The sequence below is a fragment of the Vigna unguiculata genome, chromosome 3 (assembly GCF_004118075.2).
Source record: "Vigna unguiculata cultivar IT97K-499-35 chromosome 3, ASM411807v1, whole genome shotgun sequence".
NCBI lineage: Eukaryota > Viridiplantae > Streptophyta > Magnoliopsida > Fabales > Fabaceae > Vigna > Vigna unguiculata.
The window spans coordinates 22,563,669-22,583,692 of NC_040281.1; the positions used below are offsets into that span (position 1 = coordinate 22,563,669).

At 37.8% G+C, this 20,024-nt stretch overlaps 2 protein-coding genes across 2 annotated transcripts; one reads left to right on the forward strand and one right to left on the reverse strand.

Annotated features, from left to right (window-relative positions):
- The first annotated feature begins 4,600 nt into the window (after positions 1 to 4,600).
- On the forward strand, positions 4,601 to 8,234 carry LOC114177657 (acyl-coenzyme A thioesterase 9, mitochondrial-like). Its single transcript, XM_028063095.1, has 5 exons — positions 4,601 to 5,173; positions 5,770 to 5,947; positions 6,778 to 7,244; positions 7,493 to 7,621; positions 7,875 to 8,234. The coding sequence occupies exons 1-5, from the start codon at positions 4,727 to 4,729 to the stop codon at positions 8,079 to 8,081; spliced, it is 1,428 nt and encodes a 475-aa protein (XP_027918896.1). The 5' UTR covers positions 4,601 to 4,726; the 3' UTR covers positions 8,082 to 8,234.
- An 86-nt stretch (positions 8,235 to 8,320) lies between these two features.
- LOC114175163 (formin-like protein 2) lies at positions 8,321 to 18,104 on the reverse strand. The gene is made up of 5 exons (XM_028059933.1): positions 18,020 to 18,104; positions 11,357 to 12,830; positions 11,046 to 11,266; positions 10,349 to 10,593; positions 8,321 to 9,480 (listed from the first exon to the last, which is right to left on the reverse strand). The coding sequence occupies exons 1-5, from the start codon at positions 18,102 to 18,104 to the stop codon at positions 8,674 to 8,676; spliced, it is 2,832 nt and encodes a 943-aa protein (XP_027915734.1). The 3' UTR covers positions 8,321 to 8,673.
- Positions 18,105 to 20,024: the final 1,920 nt, after the last annotated feature.

Here is a 20,024-nt window from a genome sequence, read left to right on the forward strand (position 1 = left end):
TCACAACTCTTTGCAAGATCAAGGGGTGGAGGTGGAATTAACTGAAAAGATACGACCCTCCATCACCAAGAAATTCATTGAACACTTTTGTACCCACCCAGAAGAATTGGAGCAACCAGAAATGCCACAACTAGACCAACAAGCTAAAAAACAACCAACAATGGAAGAACAACAAATAGGGCCCACACAACAACCTCAACTCAACATGAACCATGAATTGATTGAGCAAATGGGATATTTGAGGTTGCAGATGGAGCACACCCACCAGCAAAATTCTTCCATTCATAGAGGACAACTCCACCTTCAAGAGTATCTTTATCAAAATGTCTACGGACCATACCAGGCATGACTCCACCAGATTTCTTGACTTATCTACAGTGGCCTGGGGACAATCCTATTTTCCCGGGGGGAGTGGACCTGCTGCAGGTGAGGGACCGTCAGGAGCTACAGACAGAGATGACTTTGCTACTGAGATAGATGGAGTGGACATTGAGGAGGAGATTGATTTTGATAGAGAGATCGGAGGAGATTGATTCACAACACCATTCCACCCTTTAGAACTCTATAAATACAGTTTCATTGTTCTTTTTCTTTTAGTATTTTGCAGTATTTATGTAATTAGTACTATTTTGCTTTAGTTGTTTTGGCTAGAATGCTATATTATCTAGTTAATTAACTTTTTTAACTTTTTTGGCTTAGTATTTTGTGCATAATACTTAGAGACAACTACATTTTTTTTGGGAATCATTTTGAAAATCTTTCTTGAGGAAATTGGTTAAAGAGAAATCTGATTTCAGTAAGTGTCCTAAGTCTAGAACAATTGAGTAAACTAAACATAAAGGAGAAATAAGAAAATTTTGGTTGAGTTCATAATTAAACAGGATTAGGATATTAGTGCTGGATAGTTAGTCAAGGCAATCAGTTGTAACAACAAGTGAGATACCAAGGAAATAAACCAGAAAACCTTGTGAGTGTGTGGATCCATAAACAATTTGAGTGTTTCTATTGTTTGTTGACAAGTCGATATTGCTTGAGTTTTCATTTGATAACATCACATTTAAAGCATGGAAAGGATTAAGGCAATTTTGTTGAATTTATAACTCAGTGCCAAATAGTGAACCTGTAAATAATCATCCTTTGTTGACAGCCCATTTGAGCCTAATTGTTTGAATTATGAACCTTAACCTTAACTTGAATTACTATCCTTTCCCTTTGCACACTTAGGGATAGAGAGCATATGTGCATTTTATTCAACTGTAAGGGTAATTGGTTGGTGGAATTGCACTCAAGGAAGAAAAGGGCTGACTATTATAATTCACTCTTTAGTATTGTGTAGGAATGTATATATCTAATAAAAAAAAAGAACAAAAAGAGATGAGAGTGAATTGTGAATGAAAAAGAAACAAGTGGTGTATTGAGGTCTGAATACTGAATTGTGATGAATGGAGAGTAGAAATGGATTGGGTTTGTATTGTAGCTATGCTCTCTTTTCTATGTTGTGCTTTTGTGATCTTGAAAAACCAAAATTCTTGAAAGCCTAGCCTTATTACAACCTTGAAAAGACCTTAAGATCCATGCTAATTGTGTGTTTGTGGTTGGATTGAAAATGACTAGCAATTTTGATTTGTTCAATTTCAGTGGAAAATGAGAAAAACACATGCCTGTGAGATGCCTGTGAGATTTAAGAGAGAATTTCCTTGGTTAGAATCATTTGCTCTTACAATTGGTTTTCTTGAAAAATTGGTTGCACTCTTATCCTAATGTTGTTTGATAATTGAATTCACCATTTGCTTCTGATTTTGAATTTGTAGTTTGGAATGCAAAAGTTGTCTGGTCAGGAACTGTGAAAATGATTTCTTAATAACCAATTTCAGAATTTGAGTTTTGATTGGCTGTTTGATCTTGTTACTTTGCTTGAGGACAAGCAAGATGATAGGTTGAGGGGAGTTGATAAGTGTCAAAATTCAGTAAAGATTCATAGAAAAGTCTGGCACTTATGCTTTTAACTTGTGTTCATTTCATATTGATTCTCCCTAAATCTAAGACAAATGGGTTTCCATCACATGCTTCCAAGTTTTGATTTAAAGAAATCATTTGATCCTATTTTGCGTGTTTTTCAGGAAGATTAAAGAGAAAAAAGAAGAGGAAAGACCTTAAGGAAGAAATCAAATACAGTGAGAAAAGAAGAAATATTGCCAAGGTCGCTCAAACCAAAGCAATCTCGCCCAAGCGAGAGCTTGGGCCTCCAGTCTCGCCTAAGCAAAGAAGGATCTCGCCTAAGCGAGATCTTATGCAGAGGAAATCATCATTTGCCGCCTTTCTCGCTCAAGCGAGCTTGAGCTCGCCTAAGCGAGAGTTTATGAAGAACCCATCATCATTTTGGCAATTCTCACCTAAGCAAGAATGTGGTCGCCCAAGCGAGACCTTTCTTCAACTTGAAGAACTCTATCTCGCCTAAGCGAGAATGAGTGGCTCAAGCCAGACTTCATGGAGTATATATACTCCTTGAATCAGAAGAGTGAAATTGGTTGGAGTTTTTGGAGAAGAAATATAGATTTGTTGGAGAGCCGCGACCACGAGCAGAGCACATATCATTGGTTTCTTCTTCTTCTTCTTCTTCTTCTTCTTCTTTAGTTCTTAGGATTTGATAACTACCATGAGTGGGTAATCTCTTTCCTTGGGATTGAATGTAATCTACTTGAACTTGGATGTAATCTGGTGATATTTATATATAGCATTTATGCTTTTACTCAATATTGGTATTATTGTTCTGTTCTTAATGCTTGATTCTATTTGATCAATAGATGTCTTGATTTTGATTTTTAGATCTGACTAGAAAGTATTTCTGAAAATTTGATTTGACTAATGATACTTGATATATTGTGATGCTAGGAATAGATCTCAATATATCAATTGCTTTTAACACTCGACCGTAATGCTGGATAGTTTGTTGAATATGTGAGGAATCAATATTCAGGGAAATAATCTTATGAATTTTATACGTGAGGGGTTCGATATAAATAGTTTTTGAGTGTTGCATCAATATTGGTATTTTCAGATGTTATGTATTATATTCATCCAAATTACAGACAAAGGAGATAGATGAAATTCAATCCCAGTTTCTTTTACTAAATTTTTCTAAACTTTTTTGATTTTACTTTATTAATTTTATGCAATAGTCAATGACAAATCAAATTAAAATCTTTGTACATATGCTGATTGAGATAATTATTAATTTTCACTGAATTCGTTCCTTGTGGGTTCGACACTCCTACTTCAAATCATTATACTACAGTTGATTTTTGGTACGCTTGCCAAGAGATCAACAGAACTTGTAGTTGAGCAACAACGTTTTGGTGCTGAGTCACATAAGAAAACCCTTAGCATGAGGAAACTTGAAGCACTAGATCTTGAAGCTAAGCCATAAGAGAAACTCTAAAGGAGGTAACCTCAAGTGTTGACCACCAGCCAAAAGGAAAACCCACCTTGAGAGAAACCTCTGTTGTTGACCACCAAATGCATGAAGTTGAGTGTTGACCTGGAATTCTATAAAAATAAGGGATTCACCCCTGATTTTGGAAATCACTATCAATAGTTTCTTTAGGCACTCTCTCTATACTAAATTAGAATATTTTCTAAGAGGCATAACTACTCCAAAAGATTGTAATGTTTCCTATCATTATGAGAAGTTGAACTCTCCTATGTTAGGTTGGATGTAATTGAACCTCACCCTCTGTTATACTACATCATTATGCTTTCATTCAAATGTTTGTGATTTGATTCATGCTTTATTGCTTGATGATTTGATCATCAACGTATCTTAATTGTTTTGATTGAGTTGGAAAACTAATCTTAAATTGTGGTCCAATCAAATCCCCTCCTACTTTTAGATGTTAGGAATATATCTAAGGTTCTAGCTAGATATATAGTTTTGCACTTAAGGCAAAGATTCATTTAATTAGGAGTTAAGGAATTACATTGAATCTGAATTTCTTAAGTTCTAGATTGTAGGAAAGGATATAGAATTACCTCACAAAACTTCTCTAACCATAGAATAATTTGGATAATTAAATAAATAAAGATGAGTAGAGCACACGGTCAAATAAAATCTAAGTTCAACACATTTTTACTATTGCATTTCTTAAAACTCAATTAAGTTTTGCTGTAATATTCATTAAAACCATTATAAACACACTTCTATTGAATCTAATTCAAATTTAAATGATTAGATGATCTTGACATATCGTTACGAATACAACACTTAATTGATACTACAAATGCACTCGTTACACTTACTTGAAATTGATTTAAACTAAAGACTCATCACTATATTACTATAAGAAACTGTAAATTAACGTAATTCAAACCAGTACAAATTAGATTGAACGAAATTAAATTTGGTTACCAATAAAATTAGTTCATTTGAATAACATTTCCATCAAAATATATACTTTTTCATTCCACTACACATGTCATACCTTTATTTTCACAAAAGTAAGAAAAATATAATAAATTAAAAATGACACTTGTTAGAAATATTAATTAAAAAGTTAATTAACATTACATTGATAAGAGAAACTAACATTTTGAATGACAGTTTTTATGAGTGGGCAGTATCACATCACAATCCAATACAAAGCAAGGATCTTGGGTTGTGACAATTTGAACATTACCTCACACTCCAACAGTGGTGGAATATACTGCATTCAATTTTCACCTTCATTCCATGCAACTCTTGAGAAACCCAAAACCATGTGTTTCCCTGTTCCACCATCTTCTCAGACTCAAAATCACACCCAGTTGCTCTTGCCCTTCCAATCATTTCTCAACTGTTTCCACCACAGACCCAACAACCACCGGACCGACAACACCAACTACATCGACATCTGTTCTGATCGATGCTGGATCTTCTAACCGTAAACCCGTTGATCTGTGGCCGGGGATGTTCCATTCCCCTGCCATATACGCTCTCTGGGAAGCCAGATCCTCCACTTTGGAAAAATCCGATGGCCCCTCTCTTCCCAAAGCCCCCTCCCGAAGCAGAACCACCATCTTCTACAACTTCTCCTCTGATCATATGCTTCGCGAGCAGTATCGGAACCCCTGGAACCACATCAGGATGGGCAAGCTCGTCGAGGACTTTGATGCTCTCGCTGGCACCGTTGCATTCAAGGTCCACTTCTTTTTCCAATTTTACTTCTGGGGTTATGTAATTTGCTCGATTGAAAATCTTGGGTTTTGCTCATTTTGATCGAACAGCTTCAAGTTTTTTTTTTTTTTTTAACTTTTTGTGCTTCCAATCATTTGTTTCGTCTGACAAAGTGAGGAATTCAAATTAGGTTTTTATGAATTAAAATTAGCTTATGCTTGTAAACGTTGTTTAATATAATACATTTTCCCTAAATTTGTTGTCCGTAAAATGATTTTAACTTACTAAGGATTTTTTTTTCTTTTCTTTAGAAGTGCTTGTAGAAATTTGTTTAAATATAGCAATACTTTCTGGTTGTGCATGTAATAGAACTGTCTATGAAAAAGTAATATCTTGACCGTGGAAACATGTGAGTAATAGTACAAAATACTTGTGCAGAACCAAAAATAAATAAACATTTACTGTAAAGGAAAAGTAAATTATGTTTGTCGCTGATGGATGTGTTGAAATATTCATGGGTCGATGTTTTCATTCAGAAGTGTGTGGCTAACAGTACTTGGGGAGATTCTTTGTATTTATTGGTTTTGGTTATTGAAGTTTATTCCCTACCTTTTGAGCAGCACTGTTCTAATGAAGATGGCACAGCAAGGCCCCTTCTATTGGTCACTGCTTCTGTTGATAAGATGGTTCTAACGAAGCCAATACATATTGATGCTGATTTAACCATTGTAGGTGCTGTTACCTGGGTTGGCCGGTCATCCATGGAGATTCAACTGGAACTGATTCAGTCCGCACAAGGTCAATACAAGTTGTTTCTGCTTTCTTTGGCCGTTGTTTTATGAGATTATGGTTTATTTTATAATTATAATAGTAATTGCTTAGAAGCAGATAACATGTTACTATATACATAATAAGAATCTGAGAAACTTGCTTAGGGAATACGTCAGAGATGAAATAGAACGAAGGGTCTATCTGAAGAGAATACAACATCTACTCACAGAGAAAGATAGTGAGGGCTATGTGCTTGTAGCTAACTGACAAACTCTAACACAACAATTTACTTATATCAATTATGAAGTTGCAACAACCATTAGCTTTATAGGTTCTATTAATACATGTGTTGTGTCATGAATTTTGCTCAATTTTCTTTCCGTTGTGTTCGTGTTCATTTGACTGTTCATTGCTTGTAAATAGTTAATCTGGAACATATCAAAGTTTGGTTACTTTTTCCAAATTGGTGGTGCAAACCCTTTTTAGGATGAAGGTTTATTACGTATTTCTTTCTGTTAAATCCCTTATTTATCCTAGTCTGCTGTCTTCAGTGAACATTTACTTGCTGCTGTAAATAACATGAAAATGTTCAGAATGACGGAAGTAAAATTCCAGTGATGGAGTGCCAGGGGATGAGCATTTTCATATATATTACTGGATGACTTTTCTTTTCTCTTAATATAGTTAGCTGCACTAGTAGGTTCTTGTATCAAAACAGCAAACAAATATTGATTAAAAGCCCGTTTATTATAGTTTTGTGCGCTCAAATCATATCTTTGTAATGTTTGCCTTTCAATCCCCTTCCAGTTCTGCATGGCATTGTTATCAGCTTACCTGACACTAAAACTTGGTGACAGGGAATCCCAATATATCAAACTCACCTGCACTTGTAGCCAAGTTTACATTTGTGGCTCGTGACTCTGCCACTGGAAAAGCTGCCCCAATTAACCAGGTCTCACCTGAAAATGAGGAAGAAAGATTGCTCTGGGAAGAAGCAGAAGAAAGGAACAAGTTAAGAAAAAGAAAGAATCAAGAACAGAAACATGGAGATTGTGAAGACACTTCTCGGCTTAAAGCACTATTGGCTGAAGCGCGTATCTTCTGTGACATGCCAGCATTGGCTAACAGAGATAGCATCCTGATGACGGATACTGGCCTACAAAACTCTTTTATCTGCCAGCCACAGCAAAGAAACATCCATGGTCGTATCTTTGGGGGATTCTTGATGAGAAGAGCCTTTGAACTTGCCTTTTCAACTGCTTATGCCTTCGCTGGTGCGGCTCCTCATTTCCTGGAAGTTGATCATGTTGATTTTTTTAAACCAGTAAGTACCCACCAAGGACAATACTATTTCTTCTAAATATACAATGATATTGGAATCAGTAGTAATCTCTGGTTGTTATCATTCTATAATGGAACTCTCTACCCTCTAAGGGAATAGATACTCATGATGATCTTATTTATGTGATCAACAATTTGGAACATGGACTGGGTAGAAAAACATTGGTAAAGGTTATTCAGTAGAAAGGACGTTTAAAAAAGACATTCAACTGAAACAAGTTGATGATGCAGGTGGACGTTGGAAATTTTCTTCGTCTCAAATCTTGTGTCCTGTACACGGAACATGACAACTCAGATGAACCCCTTGTGAATGTTGAGGTTGTTGCACATGTGACAAAGCCTGAGCACCGCTCTAGTGAGGTCTGCACTATACACATATTATTACTTAACTTTTCTTCTGACACAATTTAGTAGTGAAAAGATATCTTGTCTTTTATAATTTGAGAGAGAGCAGAGTCGTACTCTTGTCGGCATAGCCCTGCTAATTTAGCTAACATCGGATTTTATATCTATTATCTAATGGAATACAAAAAAGGAATGACTCAATTTCATTTGATATTATATGTTCACATATGTAGCCATTTTACTCCATTTCATGCTTTTCTTCAAACAGGTATCTAACAGATTCTACTTCACATTTGGTGTTGATCCTGAGGGTATTAAAAATGGGTTAAGGATTCGACATGTTGTTCCTGCTACAGAAGAAGAAGCACGGAAGGTGCTTGAACGCGTTGATGCTGAGAACTTAACTTTGGTTAAAAAAGATGGCAATCTTCAAGTGGTAAAGGAGCACAAGAGTACACCTAACACAAATGTCTGACGGAGTATCTGTAGAACTTTCTAGATTACCTGATTATGCCTAAATTCGTAGTTGTGGATTGACCTAAAGGTCGAAAATCAATCACAAGCTATATTCGTTCTGGAATTTTGAAGGTTTTTTTATTTATTCAAGTTTTGGGCCAATTATGACATCTTTCTACGTGGTGGAACAACTTTTATGGTGCACCATAACAACTACTCTACTAGTAATTTCAACATATTACTGTCACACTATCAATTTATATCAAAATTTGGGAAAAAGAGCCAAAATTTGCCATTAATTTATTAATACAGATACAGAAAAGCAGCCAACCTAGCACAAAGAAAATAATCTAGGCAATAAAACATATACAGAGCTATATAAGCAGTAAAACAAAGATCTGTAATGGCATGAGCCCTTTTTTTATCATCATCATCATCACCATCACAGGTAAGGTCATCATCACAGGTAGGGGATAAAGCTGGGTCTTTAGCTAACTCAGTGATTTTTTAGTGAAAACGTCACTCCACATGATGATATTTGGATGATAAAAGGTAACCCATCACTGACCAAACATGAGCAAACTACTTCAACCTGTTATAACTTGGTCAGTTTAGTCAGATTCAGAGGAATCAGATGGTTGCTTACCAATAATCTCAGGAAAAAAGGTTTGCATTACAGGATTTGCAGGCATCACAGAATGACGAGAACCAACCAAAGTTCTCTCATTCACTTTACCAACTTCCTTGCAAACACCATCTAGAATGGAAAGGAAATCCCTCACAACCATAAAAATTCTAAATGGATGAGCTTCTTCCTTTGCTGAATTTCCATGGAAATACTCAGTTATCTCCTTCACTGAAGAGAGGCCATTTTTCTCTTGGGCCTGGATTGTTGAAATCTCTTGCTCTCCCCTTTCCAAGAAACCTTTCATTGCCTCCGAAAACTTTTGGTTAGTTTCTTTCAAAGGTGACTCCTCATTCAATTTCACTACTTGCACAACTTTGTCAATTCCTCTGGCAAGTTTGGCAACATCACTACTGAGCATGTCTGAATCCATAGCAGCTGCTTTTTTAACATTGCTGAGCTCCCCGCTCAGTCCCGAAACAATTTGCAGGCCAAGCTTTTTAAAGTCAACCTCATCTTGGAGACTGTATTGGTGGACATTGTCAGAAGCATGGTAATGGTTAGAACCAGAAACATGAGAACCCTCGGTTCTGACAATTTCCTGTACAACAAAATGCAACAGAGAAGTTTTTCCATCAGTTCCTTTAATATCAGCTAACTTCAAAAGTGTGTCCAGTTTGAACGCATGAGCATCACCACGATTGGTGCCAACATTCATTCTATTTCCTGTTCTTAACACTGCTTCAAGTATCTTCAAAAACATTCGACTATTCTTTAATTCCTCACAGGCCACCTGTGGAAAATGATGAATATTAGAAGTTCGGAACAACTGGTGTATTGGCACAAATTACAGTAAGCAGACTCTAGTTATTGCCTAATCACTATGGTAAAAGGATTATTTTGGAAATTTCCATCTTTGGCAAAGCATTAAAAAAAAAGTAAAGAATAATGAGTTTTTTTAATATATAATATAATACATTAATATTGAGAGTAAACAGGGTCATTTTCACAAATTTAGCATACTAAAAGAAAGACCGTATTTTCCAGAGGTGAGATGATTTGGTGGAAGCTAGTAGTTAGCCAACCACTATTCTTCATGAAAAAGAAACTTCTCCCTTTTAGTCTGAAGGTATAGCTTATAATTTAAACTCCAACATGACCAAATAATTAAAACTTATAATCTCTGCAGTGATACTTTTGTGTCTACAGAATATAGACACATGATTGCATATCATATCTTGTACATTTCAATCCTGGAAAACCCACCATAATTGACACTGAAGGTAAAATATTATTTATTTTATTATTTCCTATACACAAGGAACCGACCCAAAACACGAGGTAGTGGAAAAGAGATAAGGCAGAAATATTTTCAAAATAAGCTTTTTCCTGGTGTCCGTAAATGGACGGCCAGGCATTGAACTATGAAGCCATTTAGAGACAAAACCCCAAAGTTTATGGCATTGGTTTTGAACCTTTGCATCACGGGCAGTTTCTATAGCCTTTTTGAGTACTACATTAACTAAACCATAAACATGAAATGAGATTGTGGGAAGCTAGAATAATGAGCCAAAAATGATCAAGTTGGTTCATAACATCCCAATTAAGCACACAAAATGACCAAGTTGAAGGAGTGAGGAATGAGTTCAGAATACATATACCTCCAGAGTTTCAAAGGACTTTTTAAGGTATTCTAATTCTGAATCAAAATTGGCAATGTAGAGCATAGCATCCACCCTCTTGAAAGCGAAAGGTATATCAAGAACAACTTTGAGAAATTTCTCAGCTGGGCCAAGCTTGAAAGGCGATTCATCTTGAAATTCCTTCAGCTTAGATTCTTCATCTTTAGTTGGAGCCATCTTTAACAAACTTTCAAGAAGTTCTGTTCCCAACGTATCACAATTGCCTGCAGACAGTAAAATTAAGCTTTATTGGAACAGCTTAGGAGAGAAAGAAGAGAAACAGTGTTCTTCAACAAGGTATAATAATGATACCACAAAATTTATTTTACTAGAATCAATAAGTAGCCATGACATACACAACGAATTGAAGAAAAAAAAGTTTGAAGTTACGCCAGAAGAAGTTGACCACGAACTACGCAAAAAGTGTCAAGACAAGAAAATTAAAAAATACTACAGGAGTTTTGGATATCACCATCCCTTGAATAATAATGAAGTTTGGAACGGTACATAGACACAACCAATAACATAATAGGCATATAATGATATAACACGTAACATAAGTAATTGTGGCAAAATGACAATAAAGAAAAAACATTGCTGTCTAAACAATTACAAATAGCTCCATCTTTCTATATACGCATTAATTTTATTTGATAGAAGCAAATGGGTTCATCACCTTCTCTGAGGGCATCACAAACTTCATCAATGGTAACATTGAGAGCCCTAAGCAAAATGGCGATGTTCTGAGACTTCTTAGGGTCAAGGACCCTATTCTCCATGGGCATGGGAGAAGCAGAATGAACTACGTGGCGTCGAGCATTATCTCTAACCGCAACCCCCACACCCTCCTTGGAATTATTTGCCATAAAAAGTGTTTCAATCATATCCTCGTTCAACCTGCACCTCGAACCATTAAACTCCCAACACAACAAAAACAACATTAATGAAAACAATACACGAAGTGAACGCAGTCAAATGATATCTTACTGAAAAGAACTGGGTCTCAACTGATCCCAAACCATGACCCTGTCCGAGCTGGCCTTAACTTTATCCCAATGTAAAGCTTTCAACTTTGGCTTCGGTGTCTCCTCACTCACTTTCCTAACAGAAACTGGAGCTTCCCAAATCCGCGGCGGCGGAGGTGGCGGCGGAGGTGGAGGAGGTAAATATCTCGCCGGAGAATTTTGGTCCCTTGAAGGAACATGCCATTCTTCCCTGGGAGAAGAAGATGATGAAGAGAAAGAAGGAGAAGCAGGGTTGTGTGGAGGGAGTGATTTAACACTTGCGGGGCTGAAATTAAGAGACGGGGAACGAGAGAAAGAGAGGGAATTGGAACGAGGGTACGAAGGGGTTCGAGAAGTGAAGCTTGTAGAACCGATTTTATTATCCACGCGCGAACTTGAAGCAGCAACAGCTGAAGGATAAGGAGGACTATGTTGATTGTTCCCACCAGAAGAACTTCTTGGAGAAAAAAACTGTTCATCTTCTTCTTCTTTTTCTGCCTCTTCTTGTTGTTCCACTTTTTCTTTCACATTTTTATCATCGTCATCTTCATTCATCCACGGTTTGAATTTGTGACGTGGCAGAGGTGGAAGTGGGTTCAGTTCCGGCGAATCGCCGAGTTTTTGATACGGTGGCCGGAAACCGTCGTCGTGGTGACTGGAGCTTGTGTCTAGCGTTGAGTTCACCGAGTTCGCTACCGTGCCGAGGTAGAGCAGCTCCGACGTCGGGGAGGACTTTCCGCGGGGTTTTCTATCGACGCCGTCGGAGGCGGCGGCGTTCGACGGGAACAGACGGAGGCTGTCGGATCTCGAGGCTTTCTCGTCGTCGTCGTCATGGGTGGCATCGGAGGAGGAAGTCCTTTTAGCGCGGCGGCGGTGGAGGAGAAAGAACGCGGCGGCGGCGAGGAGGGCGAGGGAGAAGAGGGAGAGGGAGACGGCGAGGGCGGCGGCGGAGCGGTGGTGGTGGGAGTAGGGGTGGGGGAGGAGGAGGGAGGAGATGTTGGCGGGGAAAGTGGCAACGACGGTGGGGGAAGGAGGGAGTGGTGGGGAATGGTAAGAAGGAAAGAAAGGTTTTTGCGGCGGTGGAGGCGAGAACGATGAAGAAGACGAAAATGGAAACTTGGGTAAATGGTGTTGCTTTTGGGGTTGAGGGGATAATGCTGGTGGATGTGTTGGAGGGATAGAGATTCTGGGGAAGAGGGGTTGGTGAAGGACACGGCGAGGGTGTGAAGGAGAAGAAGAAGAAGAAAAAGAAGAAAATGTGAGAAACAATAGAAGAATGTTGAAGAGTGTAGACATGGTGATAGTGATGGTGGGTGTGTGAGAGAGTGAGAGAATAATGTTGGTGTTGATGGAGTTAATGAAGTGATGAGATGGTGAAAGACCGGTGGGGAAGAAGAGACTGGTAGGAAAGTTAGTAAGTGGTGAATGTGTTGTGATGTGCTGTGTTAGTTCAGGATCTCATGATTCTCTTTCTTCTGTTGCTGTGTTTGTTTGTTTGTTTTTACGTTGGAGCAGTAAAAACACATGATGTTGTGTATGAGATGGGAAGTGTACGTGTACTTGTTATGTGATGAAGATGAGTGTGTGTGAAGGTGGAAAATCTGCGTGCGGGATTTCAGCATGGTTTCGTAAAGGACAGTGACGGTGAAGAAGATGATGAATGTGAAGGTAAAAAGGGAATCGTAGCGATGCTATTAATCTGTCTGAAAAGTTGCGATCTTTTTCTTGTCCTCATGCACTGATGGCGATTTCTTTCTTCTCACTTGACCAACAAAATTTCAAAACTCAGTTTTATTGCATGTCCCGTGTGTAACACCCAATATAATATTCCTTAAAACTATTTATCGATATCAATTCATTTATTTTTTTTATTTATTTCTCTTTATACACAACTTCAAATAATTTTTTTTATTATGAATTTTTATTCACAATATTTATAAAAATTATTTTAGTTTTTTTTTTTAACTTTCATGCAAAATTAAATTCGGTCTCTTTCATTAATTTTGAATCATTTCCATTCTCCATTTTTATTAATAAATAAAAATAATCCTCATTATCACATATGAATAGAGATTTATTACTATAACAGATGGCGTATACTTATGTGTTGACATGTGTTTTCAAGTCAACAAATAACACAAACATAATATTATTTATCACATCATAAAATTTTGAAAAATATTAATTAGTTTCCTAAGTCCATTGTTTAAGATATAATTAATAAACATTAAATTTTGTAAAACTTCTTAAATAATTGTAATATTAAATAAATCATAATTTTAACAATTATTCATGTACTCTTAGTTTATTTAGAAGAAAAAAATATTTATAAGTATTATAAATTTGTAATTGATAATTTATTCGATAAAAGAAGATTAAAATAATAAAATAATTATATTTTAATATTATTAAAAATTAAAATATAACTAAACATTAAAAAAATTAACAAAAAATAAATATTGTTTATTTTCTAATACTATTTTTTTTAAAAAAACAAACAATATTTAGTTTATGTTAATTTAAAAAATTTACATTTAATTATATTTTAATTTTTAATAACATTAAAATATAGTTATCTTATTATTTAATGTTTTTTGTTTATTAAATAAATTATCAACTACAAATATATAACATTTTTTGGTATTTTTGTCCTCTAAATAAAATAAAAAATACACTAATAATTATTTACATTAGAATTCATTTAATATTTTAGTTATATATGAAATTTTTACAAAATCTAATATTCATTAATTATACTATTTATAGTGAGGACACTAGTTAATATGATAGTAAAATCTTTAATGTTTTTTGTTTACAAAGACTATATTTATTTATTAATAAATTTAAGATAAAAATAATTAAAGTTTGAGACACTAACAATAAAATTCAATTAAAAATATATTTAACCTTTTAAAAATATTATAAACACTTTAATTATTTTTAATATATATATATATATATATATATATATATATAATAACAAATTTTATTTTCTTAAAATAATTATCAAAATTTGTTTCAATGAACTTAATTAAAATTCAAATAAAATAATAATTAATATACAAATTAATATGTTAAAAATAAAAATAATTACAAAAGTTAAATTTTAATTCAATAAAATAAAATTAATTATTTAATTATATATATATATATATATATATATATATATATGTGTGTGTGTGTAAAAGTATTAATGGATATGTGTCAACACCCAATTTCGTCTGGATAAAAAATAATTTTGTTTTCAAAAAATAATCAGGAAGAAGAGGAAATAAAAATAAATAAATAAAAGAGCAGGGAACATTGATTTGAGTATGAATATATTTCTACGTATTTTCATCTCATTTAAAATCTAGTTTAATCTTGTATTATTTTATTTAATCTTGGTTTCTCTATCTTATTTATTTTATTTTATTTTAATTTTAAATTTTATTATTTTAATTTTTAATTTTGACTTTAATCATATTTTGTTTACTTTTTATTTTATTTTGTTTTATTCCTTTTTCAAAAAATATGTGTATAAAAAAAATGAAATGAAAAAATGAAAAAAAGAAGAAGAGGTTAACGTAAGACCTAAGGTCTCTGATAGGTAGGTGTGGTAGCTAGCTGGCCATGGTCATGATGGCTAAATAAGGATGGAACAGGAAGCAACATCTGCTTTCAGCCTTATCCCACGTCTCGAGGTAGGAAAGGAACAGAGCAAAGGCACAACCAATATCATCAGAGTCCCTTCATTCAGGGAGGGTGGACCTTCTTCACTCATGAAGGCTTTCCCTTTCTCTAAAAAAACAAAAATAGCACCTTCATCCTTACAATCTCAACACCACATAACCCAGCCTAATACCACCGTGAATCATCATCACCTCCACAGCCCGTCAATACCATTGTGCATCATCACCACCTCCATTAACCACCATCACCATCCCCACTCTTCTCCATTATCATCCAAACGCCTTCAATCCCCAATCATGATAACTCAAAACCAATCACAAGAATAGAAACCAGCATTGAAACAGAAAATAGATAGTAGAGGAAGAAGAAGGTTGAATGCCCAAAGGAAGGAGGATAACCAATCGCCGACGACAATGCCGCCGACGAGTCGACAATGCTCTGACAGTCTTGGCTAAAGGGGGAGACGCGACTAGTCACGGTGTTGGTCTTAGGAGTGTCTCGCGTAGAAGGAAACAAAGGTGCAGCGTTGCCAGCTCCAAGCCGTGCCGGCAAGGGTGAACGGTGGCACGACAGTCACGGACGCTGGTGTAGGTTGCTTTGTGCCAAGCGAACCAGAGAGCGATGTGATCCTCGGTGGAGCTCTCGGTGCTAGTTGGCGTTGTCACTGTCGCTGGAGGCTTTGGTCGGGGCGGCCGTGCTAAGTGTTAAAATGTTTCATCCCCCACACACAAGGTTAGCCCTTAATGAGTTTCAGGTCTCCTGCTACTCTCACCACTAGGGTCAGTACACTCTATGTGAGACTAACTAACTCTTTAGAGTGTCAGGATGCAACCTTACCTTGAATCCTTACTAAATTATATAGATGGGGCACCACCATGAACTCCCACTAACAGGGGTCGTGAATTACGTCCTGACCAACTAAGGCACCACCATGAAGTCTCACTTAGAGGCTCATGGAATTACGCCCTAACCAATGAGGCACCACCACGACACCGTCGTGGAATTACGTCTTAACCATACCAATAACATAATCCATTAATCAGTATCACACTCATGCTCATACCAATTCCATGTCACTTTTATAACCAACCATTTCATACTCATTACATGCCAAGATCATGCCAAGCTCATCATCCACAACTCATAAATCCTCTTACTCATGCATATTCATTCATCTCATGCTTTAACATAGCAATCCAACCAAACATGTATCAAACACCCAAAAACAAAGAAAGAAACAGGACCCAAGCACTATCTCGCCAAACTCTCGCTCCGGCCGAGAGGTCTCGCTCAGGTGAGAGGCTTCTCTCGCTCAGGCAAGCTTCTCTCGTTCAGGCAAGCTCCTTTCGCCTAGGCGAGGGCTCGAAAGATGGGAACAGTAGCCTTTGCGTTCCCTCTTTTAGACGAGACCTCCTCACTTGAGCGAGATGAACTCTCGCTCAAAATAGGAGTTACTCGCCTAAGCGACAACTCGCGCAGACATCTTGGGCGAGTCACTGCTAATCTCGCCTAGGCGAGACACCCTCGCTTGGGCGAGAAGACCAGAACCCTCCATTGTTCGTGCATGCTCAGTTCAGCCATTTAATCATATTCATCGCACAGTTCACATTCATACCATCGGAACTTCACCCAAGCATGCTAAAACACGAAAAACAACAAGAACAAGCTAAACATGATTTAAAACGTGAAACCCTAACTTCCCTTACCGGAAAGGGGCTAATATAAGACTTTGACCCTTACGCCAACGAACCTAGTAGCTCTAGGAGCAAATTTTTCGAACTGGAACAATGGCATAAATAGAAAACGAGGTTACCACAGTGGACCTCTAGCGGAACTACGAAAAGGGGACTTAGAAAGGAACTAAAATGAGTTGAGAGTTAACTTACATGAAGTAGAACGAGCTTGAGCGGACTTGATAGTAACAGAGATCAAACCCTAGAAGAGCTCTGTTTTAGGGGAAAGAATAGAGTAAGATGGCTGTCCTTTGCAAAGTGGCAGAAAATGAGAGGGGTTAGGTTGCCTTAGGGGCTTTAGACACCCTATGGGCCAGCCTTAGGCCCAACTATTTTGGGGCAGCCCTTAAACATAAGGGCAGAAAATAATGGGCCTTACATTTTCCCCGACAACAAAAATTTTTTACCTCGAAAATGATGACTTATCAAGAAAATATCATGTCTTCCTCTATCTCCCAAGCAAAGTCATCTGTCCTTCAATCCCAAACGACTTTGACAAGATTGATTGGTTTTCCACGCCATTCCTCAACTCTGCCCTCCTCCAACGCAGTAGGCGGTACTTCCATAGTAAGATCCTCCCTAATCTGAACATCCTCGGCTTCTAACACATGAGACGGATCAAATACGTACTTTCTCAACTACGACACATGAAACATCGGATGGAGATTTGCCAACTGAGGGGGCAAAGCAATCTCATAAGCCATTGGCCCAATCGTCCTCAAGATATGATAAGGGCTAAGGAACTTAAGAGAGAGCTTCATTGAGCGAAGAGCCCTTCCCACACCAGTGGTTCGGGTCACCCTCAAGAATACATGATCTCCAGTCACGAATTTCAAGGCTCTCCTCCTACTGTCTGCATAAGCCTTTTGTCTGCTCTATAAAGCTTGCATCATTTCCCTCACCATCCTCACTTTCTTAGTGGTATGCTCTAACAACTCTGGTCCAACTAGCATCGCTTCCCCATCTTGATACCAACACAGGGGAGTCCTACACTTCCTGCCATAAAGAGCTTCATATGGCGCCATGCCAATGCTTGCATGGAACTGTTGTAGGTAAACTCTATCAAAGGCAAGACTTCATCCCAAGCACCCAGATGATCCAGTACGCATGTCCTCAACAAATCCTCAAGTGACTGGATCGTTCTCTCAGACTGGCCATCAGTCTGGGGATGATAGACTGAACTCATAGTCAATTTACTACCTAGAGCACTCTGTAGTGTCGGCCAAAATCGAGAAGTGAACGCGGATCTCTATTGGAGACTATGCTCGAAGCTACTCCATACAACCTCACAATTTCCTTAATGTACAACTTGGCCAACTTGGCCATGGACATCCTCAAGTTCATCACCAAGAAATGAGTACTCTTAGTCAGTCGATCCACTATAACCTAGATGGTGTCAGGCCTTCTTAAAGTTTGTGGCAAATGGGTCACAAAATCTATGGAGATGCTATCCCATTTCGACACTGGTATTTCCAAGGGCTGTAGGATCTCACCGGGTCTCTGATGCTTCATCTTTGCCTTCTGACAGGTCAGACAGGCTGATACGAACTAAGCCACATCTTTCTCCATTCCCTGCCATCAGAAAGTTTCCCTAAGATCTTGGTAAATCTTAGTCATGTCAGGATGTAAGCTAAGACGACTCTTGTGCCTTTCCTCAAGGATTAACCTTTTCACCTCTATGTCATCTGGTACACACACCCTACCCTGAAACCTTAGCATGTCATCATTACCCAAAGCAAAATCCTTTGCTTCACCCGATCCAAGTTGTTCTCTCACCTTGTTTAAGTTGGCATCTAATAATTGTCTTTCTCTGTCTGAGTCCAGGAAGTCACTAGATATAGTCAGGTTACTACATCTAATGAATTCGGATTCCAACTCCACCTGCAGCTTCATATCCCTGAACTTCCCCAGCAGTTTCACCTCCTGATCATGAGGTGTGCAGTATGTACAACCTTCCTACTCAAGGCATCAGCCATTACATTCACCTTCCCCGAATGATATAGGAGCTCAAAGTCATAATCCTTCAGGAATTCCATCCACCTCCTCTGTCTCATGTTGAGCTCCTTCTGATCGAATAAATATTTGAGGCTCTTGTGGACGTTGAACACACAAAACTGGACACCGTAGAGATAATGCCTCCAAATCTTCAAGGCAAACACAATAGCCCTAAACTCCAAGTCATGAGTGGGATAGTTTCTCTCGTGCACTTTGAGTTGCCTCAAAGCATATGTCATCGCCTTCTTTTCTTGCATCAAAACACAACCAAGTCCAAGATGAGAGGCATCACAGTAAACCTCAAAGGGTTTACCAACATCAGGGATCACAAGTATCAGAGCACTCGTCAACGTTCGCTTAAGCTCTTAGAAATTTTTCTCACATTTATCCGTCCAAGTGAAGGGTTGGTCCTTCCGGATAAGCTGTGTCAAAGGGGCCACTATCTTGGAGAACCCTTCTATGAATCTCCTATAGTAGCCAGCCAAACCCGCGAAGCTCCTGATGTCTGTGGCCAACTTGGGACTCTCCCACTTAACAATTGCATCCACCTTTGTCGGATCCACTGCTATCCCTTGACCAAATATCACATGTCCCAAAAATTGTACTTCATTCATCCAGAACTCGCACTTGGATAGTTTAGCATATAGTTGCTTCTCCTTCAGGACACCAAGCACTAGTCTTAGGTGCTCGGCATGCTCCTCCTGAGTTCTGGAATAGATAAGTATGTCGTCTATGAAGTCTACGACAAACTTATCCAAGAAAGGTCAGAAGATCCGATTCATGTAGTCCATGAACACAACCAGAGCATTGGTCATACCAAAGGGCATAACCACATACTCGTAGTGGCCATATCGGGACCTGAATGTCGTCTTCTGCACATCATCAGCCTTTACCAATATCTGATGGTATCCCGACCGCAAATCTATCTTTGAGAACACCGATGATCTGTGTAACAGATCCATCAAGTCATCAATTCTCGGGAGGGGATACTTATTCTTGATCGTCATCTTGTTAAGTTACTTGTAGTCAACATAGAGGCGCGAAGTACTGGGTCGAATGAACTGCTTTCCCAACAACTTCTCTATCTGACTCTTGAGCTCCACCAACTCTGCTAGAACCATACGGTATGGAGCCATCGACATTGGACCAGTTTCAAGCACCAAGTCAATTGAGAACTCTACCTCTCTACTGGGCGGTAACCCTGACACTTCCCCAGAGAATACGTCCTCAAATTCATGCACAACTGGTATC

Excerpts from the sequence above, each read along its gene's own strand:
- LOC114177657 (XM_028063095.1), top strand. The coding sequence starts at position 4,727 with ATGCAACTCTTGAGAAACCCAAAACCATGTGTTTCCCTGTTCCACCAT. Across the intron at positions 5,174-5,769 it reads CTGGCACCGTTGCATTCAAG|CACTGTTCTAATGAAGATGG; the intron begins GTCCACTTCTTT and ends CCTTTTGAGCAG. Across the intron at positions 7,622-7,874 it reads CTGAGCACCGCTCTAGTGAG|GTATCTAACAGATTCTACTT; the intron begins GTCTGCACTATA and ends TTCTTCAAACAG.
- LOC114175163 (XM_028059933.1), bottom strand. The coding sequence starts at position 18,104 with ATGGCCAAGTTGGCCAAGTTGTACATTAAGGAAATTGTGAGGTTGTAT. Across the intron at positions 10,594-11,045 it reads TTGTGATGCCCTCAGAGAAG|GCAATTGTGATACGTTGGGA; the intron begins GTGATGAACCCA and ends TACTGTCTGCAG. Across the intron at positions 9,481-10,348 it reads AGTCCTTTGAAACTCTGGAG|GTGGCCTGTGAGGAATTAAA; the intron begins GTATATGTATTC and ends CATTTTCCACAG.